Source organism: Dryobates pubescens, chromosome 9 (assembly GCF_014839835.1).
Source record: "Dryobates pubescens isolate bDryPub1 chromosome 9, bDryPub1.pri, whole genome shotgun sequence".
Classification (NCBI taxonomy): domain Eukaryota; kingdom Metazoa; phylum Chordata; class Aves; order Piciformes; family Picidae; genus Dryobates; species Dryobates pubescens.
Genome location: NC_071620.1, coordinates 23,612,597 through 23,626,000, shown reverse-complemented (window position 1 = coordinate 23,626,000; position 13,404 = coordinate 23,612,597). Strand labels below are relative to the sequence as shown.

Sequence of the window (13,404 nt, the reverse complement as noted above, 5' to 3'; positions counted from 1 at the left end):
TCTCATAATTTTAGCCTAGTAATTGATACAGTAGAAATGAAGACTTGCTGACAAAAAGCAACTGTGCAAATGGAATTTGCAAGGCCAAGACACTAATCTTCTATGAAAAACAGGTAAGGAGGTACATTGCTAACTAGATAAGGGAGTGAACTGGCCTGAAATCAGACCACCTTCAGATATCATGAAGGATGAAAACAAGTGGCAAAATTCTAGCAAATTGTGTAAACTCAGTTATAAACTCGAAGAACTTGATGTAAGACCTTGGGAAATAATATGAATATGCCTGACTATTCCAGGAAATGTTTAAGAAATAAAAAGCCGCTACACTGTCTTGTTGGTGTGAAAGATAGGAGTCTTCTTAAATCCAAACTTTGCAATAAAGAATGCTTGCCTTCTTAAACATAAAACTGGAGTTTTGGATGGTTGCTCTATATAGTAGAATTTTATAGCATCATAATGGGCAGGACTCCCTGGGGTATGTTACAGCCAGGCAGCTCCTCCTGCCACAGACCCCTGTGGTGCACAGGCATGGGAATGGTGCTGGGGAGAAACACACACGTCCTGATCCTGCAGCGAGCAGCCTGCTCCTTAAGGATCCCCTCACGCGGCAGGAAGCTGCTGGAAGGGCTGCCATCTCACACTGAACTCCTTGCATGGCAAGAAGGTAACAGGCATCAGCTAGATGGCATAGAGCCTGTGGTTCCTCCTGCTTGTCCCTAACAAGCATGCACTTCTAGGGACTAGCTTCTGCTCTGAAGCACCCAGGTAAGCAAAAGTTGTACTTAGAAGATAAATCAGCCCTTACTAAAGCTGGTGAGCATCCAGGCCTTTGTCTAGTGAAGACTAGCTGCCCCCCTGTGTTGGAAAAAATCCCCCAAATTAGCAGGAAGCTACCACTGCCCTCACAGCAAAACCACTGCTGCCTAACTCCTCTTCCCCAGAGACGGCACGGCGCAGGTCCCGTCCCACGGGAGGCCGGGCCGAGACTGATCGCCACCGAAGCACGGGCTCGGGGACGGTCTCCGGCTGCGGGCGTTGTCCTCAGGCTGCTGGCCCCGACCGGGGAGCCCCAGCTGCAAAGCCCCTTCCGCCAGCGGTAGGCAACCCGCTGCTGCAGGCGCCTGCAGAGCCCTAGCGTTCACGGCCGCCTTCACTGCCCTTCAGAGGCAGGGCGTGCCACCGAAGCACGATTTGGAGGAGTTTTGTGTATTTCTACCTCTCCGGCGGCCGCTTCGCGGCATTCGGAGAGGGCGGCGCGACCTGCGTCTCCCCCGCGCTGGTCTTGCCTTCTCCCACCGGTAGGTGGCACCCTCTCCACAACTCGCCGCGGGTCCTGGCGGCTGTCGCGGTGACGCCGGCGGCCCCCCGCCCGGGAGTGACGACACGGGGCTGGCAGCGCCGCGCCCTGCCTCCTCCTCCTCCTGTTTACCGCCGCGTGCGGTTGTGCTGTGGCCCCCCCGAGCGGTAGGTAACCGTGCGGACGTCGCCCAGCGGCACGCAGGCACCATGCCCTCTGCTCCGGAACCGGACGCTGAGCAAGACACAACCTCAACCGTTCCCTCTGGCCGGAAGTGCCCTCAGTAAACATGACTCTGGCTTCGCCCCGGCCCGACCACGGGGCCTCGGCAGGCGGGATTCGCACAGCCATGGCTGCATCCTGTGCCGTTTGGCTCAGGGACCCGGTAAGACGGCGGCGGGGGCTGCGCCGAGGAAAATGTAGAGACGGGATTGTCGCTGACCTGTGCCTCTCCGGCAGGTGGAGTGGGTGCTCTGCCCCTATGACGACCATCACCGCGTTCCCCGGGCGTCGCTGGAGAGGCACGCTGCGTCCTGCCGGCTCCGCAAGATGGGCTACTCCGCCGAGGAGGAGGTTGGCGCCCGGGACAACTGCGGGCGGGCTGCGGGATGGAGGTAGGGCGGGGGGGGGTGAGGGGGGAGCACGGGACTGGCGCTTCTGCCCGGGGCGGCAGCGGCATGAAGGTGAGGGCGCTCACTGTCCGGGGGCGACTCATGGGCCGAGCCCGGAGCCGATGTCGCTGCCGGCGGTGCTGAGGTCTTGACTGAGCCTCTCGATCTTGCAGGCTGAGATGTACGACTCCAGCTTCTTCTACGAAAACCTGAAGGTTCCTACCGTCGCCATGGGTGAGCGGCTGCGAGGGTTTTGCCTGGTGGGGCCGACCTCTTTCCACCTCCCGAGACGGGAGCTGCTGGGGCTGAGGGGAGAGCGGGGCGGAGGCGAATGATTGGACTGGTGGGACACTTTGAGGGTGGCGCAGAGAATGAGGGGCTGAGGGGAGATCCTTGGTGAGGCCAAGGGATAGGGCTGTAAGGAGGTTCCCTGGAGGAGGGGGCAGAGGATGGGGCTGAGGGGAGACCCTATGAGGCAGAGTTTGGATCCTCATATTAGCACATTGCTGTCAGCTGTAAAATTCCAAACCCTCCTAAAAGAAGAGAGTATTTATCTGCCATTCAGTGGATAAAAAAAATGGCTTGACAGCCGCACCCAAGGGGTGGCTGTCAGTGGGTCCATGTGCAAGTGGAGGCCAGTGACAAGTGGAGTCCCTCAGGGATCAGTACTGGGACCAGTCTTGTTTAACATCTTTGTTGGTGACACGGAGAGTGGCATTGAGTGTGCCCTCAGCAAGTTTGCTGACAACACCAAGCTGTGTGGTGCAGCAGACACGCTGGAGGGAAGGGAGGCCATCCAGAGGGACTTCAACAGAATGGAGAGGTGGGCCCATGCCAACCTCATGAGGTTCAGCAAGACCAAATGCAAGGTCCTACATCTGGATCAGGGCAATCCCAAGCACTGGTATAGGCTGGGCAGCGACTGGCTTGAGAGCAGCCCTGGAGAAAAGGACTTGGGGATGCTGGTGGATGACAAGCTCAACATGAGCCACCAGCGTGCACTTGCAGCCCAGAAAGCCGATCACATCCTGGGCTGCATCAAGAGAAGCATAGCCAGGAGGTTCTCTCCCTCTACTCCGCTCTGATGAGACCCCACCTGGAGTACTGTGTCCAGTTCTGGAACTCCTATTACAGGAAGGATCTGGATGTGCTAGAATGTGTCCAGAGAAAGGCCACGAGTATGATTTAGAGGGCTGGAGCACTTCTTATATGGAAACAGAGAGTTGGAGCTATTCAGTCTTGAGAAGAGAAGGCTCTGAGAAGACCTTTTGTGGCCGGCCAGTATCTTATAAGGGAGTCTACAAGAAAGCTGGTGAGGGACTTTTTAGGGTGTCATGTAGTGATAGGACTAGGGATAATGGAACAAAACCAGAAATGGGTAGATTGAGATTGGGTGTTAGGAAGAAATTTTTCACCATGAGGGTGGTGAGACACTAGAACAGGTTGCCCAGGGAGGTGGTGGAAGCCCCATCCCTGGAGGTTTTTGTGGCTCTGGGCAACCTGATCTAGTGTGAGGTGTCCCTGCCCGTGGCAGGGTGTTGGAACTGGATGATCCTTGTGGTCCCTTCCAACCCTTAAGAATTCTATGATTCTATTTCCATCAGTGGGTTTATTTTCTCAACATTGTGCCTGGACTTAATTTACCTTTGTTTTAATTCTGTCACTGTGTAATTCTGCTCCATAGGTCACTTGACTGTTTTAATCTTCATATCCAAGGAGGATATTTTTTTTAACTCGTAGGTTATTTTCCAGGTTCTTCCTATATTTTCCTTGCATCAGGTGCAGAAAATGTATTAAAATGCATGCTTAGAAGGTAGAAAAAGTGTCCCTAGATTTTGAGGATATAGTACAGAAGAGAGTTGCAAAATAGACACATTTGTTCTTCTATATCCCCATAACCCAGAAATGCTTCCTTTTTTTTTTAATTTTCCTCCCCTCTGCTCAAATATGGAATAGATAAAAAATATATTTTTAGTTCAGACTTTCCCTTACCCATACATAAATCTACAATGTTCAGTCTCACAATAGAGGCTGGGGAATGAAAACTAACCCTACCACATACTTGTAAAAGTTTTGTGATATTTTTTTCTTCTCTGTTTGCAGATAAAGATCTACAGTTTCACATTGTTAAGCAAGCTAGAGCTCAAAGTGTGAAAGAAGGTACAAGCTACAGCGAAGGTAAGTATCACTCAGATATGAGGTGACTTTTTTAGCTCTCACGTGGCATACTGCTCTTGTCTCTCCTGATCACAGTTTCCTTCATTCCACCTTGAAGTGCTGTGGGGAATTTTTCTGATTTGTTTTTAGTATTCCTTCCCTTGAGTATTTTGGAGCGTAACTGCTTTCTCTGCTCTGGACAACTAGATAAGAGAATTTTAGCCTGTTGTGCTCTTCAGGACTGGAAAATCAACACTGCAAAATTCAGGAGTTTCTTGAAGTCCTTCACTTTCCATCCCACTACCTACACTTACACTTTCTCTGTGTTCTCTGATATTGCCCTATGGCTTTTTGTGGCCCAAACTCTTCTGCCTCTAGCCTTGTTTTTCATGTAATGTTTTTTCATGTTATGTTTTAAGGATTAAGTGTTAGACATGAACTGTACATGCTTTTTCAGCAATCCTCAGGTCTAAACTGAACGACCTGCATATGATGATGATGTTGGGTTTCCTTTATAATTATGCTGTTTTACTAATAGTAGCTGTTTGTCAACTTCCAGGATCTTACTCTTCACTGCCTGTAGAAGTTCCACAAAATCACAAACGTTTTACCTGTGATTTGACTCAAGCTGATCGCCTTGCTCTTTATGATTATATTGTTGAGGAAACAAAGAAACAGAGGTCAAGATCCCAAGTAACAGAAAATGACAGTGATCTGTTTGTGGATTTAGCAGCAAAAATCACCCAAGGTTTGAAGAATGATCTATTGTTGACGTTATTTCATTTTGCATATTTAGTTAGATGAATTGTGTTGAAAGCCAAACAATTGCTTGTGCTATTTTTGTGAAAAGTGTGTGGTTCTTAAAAGCCACAACAAAGACTTGGGGCCAGAAAATGTCACTTTAGTATCCTTTATGTTGTTGTCCTGCTGAGAAAGCCTGTGTTCTGCTCTTGGCATGTGTATTGTGTGTACTTCAGGGTATGGTCTTTACTGCAGCTGACTTCAGGTTGCACAAGGTTGCCAACTTACTGCTCAGCTTGGAACCATATTTGTTGTAAGAGGTGATGAGATTAAAGATCACTTATGAGTAAAAGCTGAACAAGAAAGGTTGGCAGCCATCTGATAGCTCTTGAGCAATATACAAGTGGATATATTAGACTCAGGCTTCTCATCCCAGTTTGTAACTTTATCAAGTGCAACATAAGCATAGAGGGTTATTCTCTGGGCCCTGCTGTGCCTAGGAGATACTGCTTGCATTTGCAGAGCTAACTGTTTTACAGAATCTGGGATTCTCAGTCTTTGTGTCTTTTTGTAATACTGACTTCAAAACCAAGGCCCACTTTCGGTAAGCATTTGACCAAACTGCAAGCCCGTCTGTTGATTTGGATCATTGTTAGGAGACTACGATCACGTAACACACAACTGGTTGCTCCTTAGTCCTGTGTAAGCAGCTAGCAAGAAGTTTGGAGGATAAATTTGCTAAATTCATAGTGGTTACTAAACACTTCAGAAGGAACAGAGTATTTTTCATTTCAGACTTTGTACTAAAGCACCAGCCGTGCATACCTGCAGGTAGTAGTATCCTGGTAATGACCATTTGTTTTACTTCCAATTTCTGTGTTAGATGATAGTCAGAAAGGTCCCAAGTCCCATCTTGAAATTCTGGCTGAAATGCGAGACTACAAAAGGCGGCGGCAGTCATACAGGGCTAAGAATGTTCACATAACAAAGAAGTCTTACACTGAGGTGAGATCTGAAAATAGTTTTTTACACAAAAGTGCTTATTGTATATCAGCAGAAACAGTTATGTATCCTTTCAGACAAAGTCTGTCTTCTTCCACTTCCTCTACTCTGCCTTATAATTGCAGACTATAGAGGATTCTTCTGGTTCTTGGTTTGTTTCAGCAAGTTACAAATAACAGGAGCATTTTTAACGGTTACATTTTGAATGTGAGAATGCCAGCAAGATATAGTTGGCTGTCTTTTTTTTAATGACACTATTAAAGTTTATGCTGAAATACCTTATTTCTGCAAATTCAGATATCTGATGTGTAGTGCTTGGGGGGTGATTTATTTTCTTGGAGATGTTTACCTTCTGCTGTCTAGTTGCTAGTTCAGGCCACTAGCATGACGTCCTGCTTTTCTTGTTGCTTGTTTTTAATATATGTCTTAATTTCCAGGTGATCCGGGATGTGATTGGTGTGCATATGGAAGAACTCAGCAATCACTGGCAGGAGGAGAATAGGTTGGATAATGCAGAAATACGTGAAGGAGGGAAGTCAAAATCTTCAGGAAGGTATGTTGCAGTTGACACATTCCTCAGGGATGTCAGCAGCCTGAAAGCCTGTAATGTTATCTGTTACTGCTCTCTAACAGGACATATACCAACCATGGCTGAGACATATTCACGGTTTATTTTATACTAATTCTGTTGAGCACCTGCTTGAGAAGCTCTGTCTGTATGAAGGATGGGGGAAATGATTTATCTGGCTTTCAGGGATAAAGAGGTAGCTGGGGAACAAACGGCGCTCCCTCTGTGTGATAGCTGGGGATAGAAGGACACTTGAAAATACAAGTAATTCTTCCACTTCCCAACCACAAGACAGGAAATGCTGTGGTAGGTACAATGAAATACCTCAGGAAAAGTTTTCCTAACTTACTAAATACAGGAAGCCTGTTCATAAAAACGTATTTCTTCCTGTGTCAAGTGACAGTATACACTCTTCAAAACATTCATTGCTGAAACTAAAATGGAATCATGACCCAGTCACAGTTTACTTGTGCTTCAGGCTTTGAGATCAAAACGTTGAAACAAACTTAAAAGGTGATACAGGAGGTGTTTGTTCATAGCATTAAAATGAAGGTCAGTGAAAAGGCTATACAGGATGCCTGGAGTGCAGGGTTGTCCACCTGTCTGTAGCAGCTTAAGGCAGATGGTTGAAGAGTTAGGGATTTAAAGCAAAACAGAGAGAACCCTTTCTACTGTTTCCTGAGCAGAAGTGATACGTTAGAAATAACTGGATTAAGTAGTGTGCACATTTAAGAGTGTGGACTTTAGGCCACTTCTGGGAAGGTACTGTATGTCTTAGGGAGATGGAGAGGCTTGATAACAGGTATGTCCGCTGTCTTATGCCATTAATAGGTCACTAAATTATAAATTGTTACTGAAAATAATAGTGATTGTAAAACTGTTGAATACAATCAATAACTCTTCTCTTCCAGAAAGGAAGACAGACGGTCAGCTTCAGTGGACTCACGGCAGTCTGGAGGAAGCTCTAAGGATACTGAACACACTAGACATAGGAGAGAGAGCAGCAGGAGTCCAAGTAAACGAAAAAGGAGTTGTGAAAGAGGCAGAGATTCTCGGAGGAAAAGAGAGAGGTGAGCATAGATAGTGACAGCTTGCTCCTGCTTGTGAATCAGGTAGTCACAGCCATTGTCTGCGAGAACATAGTGCAGAGAATTAGCATATCTTGTCCAGTTAAAGGTGGGCAGTATAAAAAGCCAGTGGCATGAGGCTATTAATACAGAACAGACCATGCTGTAAGATGATAAACTGTGATCCAGACTTCAGAATTTCCTCTTGCATTGGAAAGGTGACTCTTCACAGCACACTACAGGATTAATTGCAGTACTGTCACAGGCTGTTTACTTACGGATCAGCAATGTATACTGGGGCATAATTGTTTATGTAACTGTGTTCTTGTCATCTCTATTGCTGATTAGTTTGCTCTAGTTTGCACTGGGACCTAATAGCATTTTTTCTTCCACTAGTATGTATATACATACAGTCACTTGACTAGCTTTTCCAACACAGATGCTTCAAAATAATGCTGCTGCTCTTTGGTAGTTCTGGATACACTTTTGGGCAAAAGAAAACAAACCTAGACCATGCTTTCTAATACCATTGACAAAGGCATATTTGCATCTGCGGTACCATAGGGATGTGGGACCTCTGTTTGAACAAAGACTTAGGCTGCTGTGCAGAAGAAATACTGCATTGTCCCCAGGGTGTATGGAAGAAATGCTGTGGATAACTGCATGGATGGGAAAGATCGCTTCTCTCAAAACTGGCTTCATTACACATTCATCTTAAACTGATTCACTGCTATGGTACTGCATGAGAAGGCTTTGATTAAAAAAGCATGGGAAATAAACTGTCTTAAAGTAGTTTACTTAATGATTAAATTTAATGAGACCTCTCAATTTTTCAAATTTTGTGTTGGTTTTGTTTTTTTTTCCCCTTCAGATTGTGTCAGCCTGATCCTAACACCCACATATTTGTGGTTTTGTTTCAGGGATGAAGACAAGTATCACAGCCATAAAAGAAGAAAGTAGGAACAAGACCCTGATAATTTTGTCACCCATTCCAAAAACTACTTGCACAGGAACTACCATCACTGCTGTTCTGACAGGGACAGTAATGCTATGTGGTGGTATTACATGTGTTGGTGTTGTATCACTGCTGTGCTTGGAGACAAAACCAAAACAATGTTAAGGTCTATCAAGATGGAAGCAGCATACTATCAGAAAATGTGTACATCTGTAACACTACTGCATTTATTAATAAATTATATTGATCTTTTCTATTTGTGTATAGCCTGTCAAGGCTGTAGGATGAAGTCTCTGAGAAGCTGTACTAATTTGCTTTCCTGGCCTGTATGTGGTGGAAAGAGAGCGAGCTAATCCCTGGAGTCTAGGATCAATTACAGATGGAAAGGGCATGAAGACAGCTCCCTTCCTACCCTCCCACCTGACCTTTTCACCCCTGGGGGCAGTGCTCTGGAAAGACAGTACTTAACTGCCTAGTTACAGCATACACCAGAGGCAAGAGAGCAGATTTTGGAATTATCCAACAGGCTAAAATACCTTCAACTGCGGGTAGCAGTAAAGGGACAATTCCACGATAGTGTTCCCAAGCTCATGCTCAATGAAATTTAGACTCAATGTCATCAGACATGGATAAGAATATAGCTCTCCACAAAAAGAGTCGGGCAGCACCAAGAACACTTACAGTATTGCTGACTGCCATTTTCAAACACTGGGTGTATACCCATCTCCTTCCAGAGATAACCAGGAGACGTTCCCAGTGGTCAGTCATCATCAGCAAAGTTTGTTACCCCAATGAGGAAAGCAACTACAAAAGAACAAGCTTGCAGGTCCATCTTTCCTACAATGCTTTTTTGTCTGATCAGGTGTCCTGGAAATGCACTGGTTATGGTTGCATAGTCTTCTCTAAATTTAATTCTGTGGTTTACTTTTCTTAAAATCACTTGGGGAGTATAGGCAGGAATGCCTGGAACAAAGTATCTTTTATTTAATATCAACAGATTAGTGAAGGTAGCACTCCTTTGTTGTGAGCATCAGTATTTGAGGGGCAGGAGAATAGTATGATCAGGGATTCAATAACACCGCTGAAGGTACCATTTCAAGAGTGGGATAAAAGTGCCAGAGAAAAGGACCCTCTTGTATTGTAATGTGCAAATGCTGGTCATTTGAGCACAAACTATTTTCTTGTATTCTGTTCCTTTCCCATTTTTTCTTCTGCTGCTGAAGAGTAGAGGCTTGATCAACACAGTACTGACGGCTGGGTCAAAAAGTTCCTGAGCAGCACCATGCCAGTTTGTTGGTCACTGGAAAGGAGTAAACCAAGTGTTTTAGAACACGGAAAATCCTACTGTGCTGGACAAGCTAACAATTAAGGATTATATTATGAGCAAGAGCAGAATGGTTCAAATGCAGTTCTTATGAAAAATTGTCAATCAGGTAACTAATGACAAATCAGTTCATTAGTGTGCTTGTGCAATTTTGACCTCACATACTGTTGCAGAAGTTGTAAAAACTGTTACAGTGTAAAGCAACAGCATGGTGTTGGTATGCTCAAGAAACAAGGTAGGCAAGCTGTGCAAATAGCATGTTGATCGTCATTAAGTGCAGAGGTGTTCAGAGGCATCCAGAACAGGCACCAATGATGTTGACCAAGATGGCACTTGATTGGACTGATCATCTACCCCATGCTGCAGGAAGGACACCTAATAATAATGGGGAAAACATTTGCTAACTAACAAGAGGTGAGAACAGGGTTGCCTCTTCATTCTGAAGCAACATAAAGATTTCTCAAACCACAGAGAAGACCCAACAGCCAGGCAGTGATCTATTGCTTAACCTTTAACCTACACATCTGAAGAACTCCATCAGTTCATAGCTTACTGACAAGACTGACACCAAAGTGGAAACCAACCTTGGAGGAGGCAGAAAGAGGAACACAATATACTAATAATGTACCTAACCCCCCAAACTTGGTATGAATAGGAAAACAAGATGAAGCTTTCTGGTGGGACTACCTCATGTCTTTGTCCCTTATTACCCACTGAAGACCAAGGTTGTTTCCAGAAGGACAAGTGATTATAGCTAACACTACAAAAATTGAAGAGCCAAACCATTTAAGACCAAATATGTATTAAATGTTTTCTCAAGAAAATGTCTAGGGAGAAGTAATTGAGACGAAATACATAAACTGGACTTCAAGTGGGAACTCCCAGTTCCCCTCTCTGGTTTGTGAGCTATGTCAAATCAAAGGAGCAGCCCATAAGAAGCTGCTGGTTCCAGTACCAGAAATAGGCAGATGATACAGACCTGCATGTAATTGGTTCCTACAGGGACAATTACATCCACAGACAGTGACTGCAATATTTTTTTTAAAAGAAAATTACAAATGGATAAATAACAATTAGTCATTTAACACTTCAAACCCTCAGGCTGGCCTCTTAACTATGACTATGTGCACTTTTGACATAACCTCAGTCAACATGTCATCATGGCTACACCCAAAGTGAAGACAGACTATTCACCTGATATTAAAGGTTAATAGAGAACCTCAAGGTGACCTATACATTAAAATGTCATGCAGAGATTTTTACTTACGCTTGTTCTTTAATACTGTGGAGGAACGCTTCTCTTTCTTCCTCTGGTATCTCTCCATCAATATTGGCCAAATAAGAGTAGAGGAATGAGAATGTTTCAAAGGTAATAGGAGCAGCTGGACCTGGTTCTGTTGTTAAGATTTTGCAGGCAATTTTCACTGAATTCAGTAGTGACTGCAGTTGAGAAGACAAACAGTATGAGAGCCATGACCATCCTTTGCATACGATGACAGAATCCACATTAATAAGCCACTAAAAGTGATTGTAAAAGATATGAAGGCTTTACCATCTATGTCTTTCAACCCCAAATTTATGCTTCTGTGCAGGTCTGGGGTTGGCAACTATAATGAAGATCTAGTAGAGAGAGGAGTGAAACATGCCAAGATTGCATGGGCTAGTCTGAGCCCTACCTCCAAATATGGCCAAAATGCTCTGTTCTGCTACTGTAAAAGCTCCAGCATCACTATACCTAGTGATATACCTATGTCCATATGTGTATTTATTCTCTCAGTGGATCTAAATGAATTCTCATCAGCAGTTAAGACAAATCAAACCCCAGAAAATTCATATGGGTTTAGTGATAATATAGATTGTCATATATATATATATATATGTCTAGAGAAGGGCAATGAGACTGGTGAGAGGTCTTGAGCACAAGCCCTGTTGAGGAGAGGCTGAGGGAGCTGGGGTTGTTTAACCTGGAGAAGAGGAGGCTTGAGGGAGTCCTTATTGCTGTCTACAACTACCTGAAAGGAGGTTGTAGACACGTGGGAACTGGTCTCTTCTCCCAGGCAGCCAGCACCAGAACAAGAGGACACGGTCTCAGGCTGCACCAGGGGAAGTTTAGGCTCGAGGTGAGGAGAAAGTTCTTCACAGAAAGAGTAATTGGCCATCGGCATGGGCTGCCCAGGGAGGTGGTGGAGTCACCTGGAGGTGTTCAAAAAAGGACTGGATGTGGGACTTGAAGCCATGGTTTAGTTAGTCGTGAGGTATTGAGTATTAGGTAATAGGTTGGACTTGATGATCCCTGAGGTCTTTTCCAACCTGGTTGATTCTATGAGTCTATATTAATTTTTAGGAATGTTAGGATTTACTGCTTTCTGTAAGTTTTCATTTTAGCAGTTGGCAGAAAAAGCACTAAAGCAAAAAAGCATTTTGAGAATATTTCATTTCAGTCCAAAGTCCAGTAATGTCTGTGTTCCCTTAAAAGCAAACATGCCTCAGAGTATTAGTTCTAAGTATACTTCAAAAAACTCCTTTATTCAGTACAGTGTTTATACTCCAGTGCCCTAAGCATGCTGAGTTAGACAGGGAAATGTGGGAAAATTTATCATTAAGCTTCATTGAGTCAAAGACCAGTCAGATGCCATTAAAAAAACCAACCCCCCCCAACAAACCAAACAAAATCCAACCACCCCACACAGGCCACTTTTAACCCTACTGTTAACATTTTTGCTATAACTGTTTCAAATTTTATCCTTACCTCTTCATTAACAAGCACACAATGACTTTGAAAAAAAGAGAAGTATTTCCTAATAGTAAGCCAGCAATATTTAAAATAGATGCAGAATCTAGAACACACAGGCCAGAAAAGTTGATGTTATATTCCTTTAACTCTTCTACTTTACGTGGCTCTTCCCCTGCAAGGCCTTTTTGCAGAAGCAGATGCAGTTGCCTATACAATGGCAGATTGCTCTCTGCAGTATGCTGCCCCTGTGCTGTTGTTCCTGCCACTCTAAGCTGCCACTCTGTCTCTCTCACAATGTGGCAAGGGTTATGAGCATTGATTTCATCACCTTTGAAAGACAATTTAACAGACTACCTGTGTGACCGTTTCTCCCAGGCTGTAAAAACATGACTGCTTTACAAAAAGACACGTCACATCACTGATGTTCTCATGAATGTCATACTTTGCTACCTTTGTGTCTCAACTGTGAGCCTGTTCAACTACAAACACAGCTTATGGCTGCAGGAAATCAATGCAAATTTCTTCTGTGTGTCTTCCTCTCTGGTTTAGGAAACTGAAGTTCTGGCTTCACTGTGCAGAGCTAAAATCAAATCATTCACTTATTATGTGAAAGGATGGGTAGATGGAGGTAAATTTAGTCTGTCTAGCTCCATCTGAATGATGTATCTCTGAATGTTTTGGGTTGGGGTTTTTTTGTATGGGTGTGTTTTTTAATAAGTAACATTGCTGTTCCTTTTTTTAAATGAAGAGCCCAAACTACAAAATCATGTTGGGAGGGGACTGGAATCAAGAAATGCACAGCTGAAATGTATAAGTAAAGACACACTTGCATTGCCATGCCAGATTAACATGCTGGACTTTCAGATATTGCAACATTCTCAAAATACTATTTAATATGTACTGTCTTTTTAGTACTTCTTCCTTACTGCTGGAGTAATTAAAAGTATT

The 13,404-nt window shown here is 44.3% G+C and overlaps 2 protein-coding genes across 2 annotated transcripts in view; one reads left to right on the top strand and one right to left on the bottom strand.

Moving 5' to 3' along the window:
• Nucleotides 1-1,505: 1,505 nt before the first annotated feature.
• SNRNP48 (small nuclear ribonucleoprotein U11/U12 subunit 48) lies at nucleotides 1,506-8,866 on the top strand. Its single transcript, XM_054164342.1, has 9 exons — nucleotides 1,506-1,682; nucleotides 1,757-1,870; nucleotides 2,082-2,142; nucleotides 4,012-4,086; nucleotides 4,625-4,813; nucleotides 5,690-5,811; nucleotides 6,246-6,361; nucleotides 7,288-7,446; nucleotides 8,364-8,866. The coding sequence occupies exons 1-9, from the start codon at nucleotides 1,587-1,589 to the stop codon at nucleotides 8,401-8,403; spliced, it is 972 nt and encodes a 323-aa protein (XP_054020317.1). The 5' UTR covers nucleotides 1,506-1,586; the 3' UTR covers nucleotides 8,404-8,866.
• Nucleotides 8,867-9,572: 706 nt separating this feature from the next.
• The window catches only part of ROPN1L (rhophilin associated tail protein 1 like), a 7,829-nt gene continuing 3,997 nt past the window's right edge, over nucleotides 9,573-13,404 (bottom strand). Inside the window, exons 4-5 of the mRNA XM_009899412.2 lie at nucleotides 10,990-11,162; nucleotides 9,573-9,698 (exon numbers count right to left, since the gene is read on the bottom strand). Of these exons, the coding sequence (XP_009897714.2) occupies nucleotides 9,635-9,698; nucleotides 10,990-11,162 (237 nt within the window). The 3' untranslated portion in view covers nucleotides 9,573-9,634. The remainder of the gene's footprint in view (nucleotides 9,699-10,989; nucleotides 11,163-13,404) is intronic.

What these genes read in the sequence shown, in the direction of transcription:
- SNRNP48 (XM_054164342.1), top strand. Translation starts at nt 1,587, where the DNA reads ATGACTCTGGCTTCGCCCCGGCCCGACCACGGGGCCTCGGCAGGCGGG. An exon ending in AGGTACAAGCTACAGCGAAG is followed by an intron (nt 4,087 to 4,624) that starts GTAAGTATCACT and finishes GTCAACTTCCAG; the next exon opens with GATCTTACTCTTCACTGCCT. An exon ending in AGCAGCAAAAATCACCCAAG is followed by an intron (nt 4,814 to 5,689) that starts GTTTGAAGAATG and finishes TTTCTGTGTTAG; the next exon opens with ATGATAGTCAGAAAGGTCCC.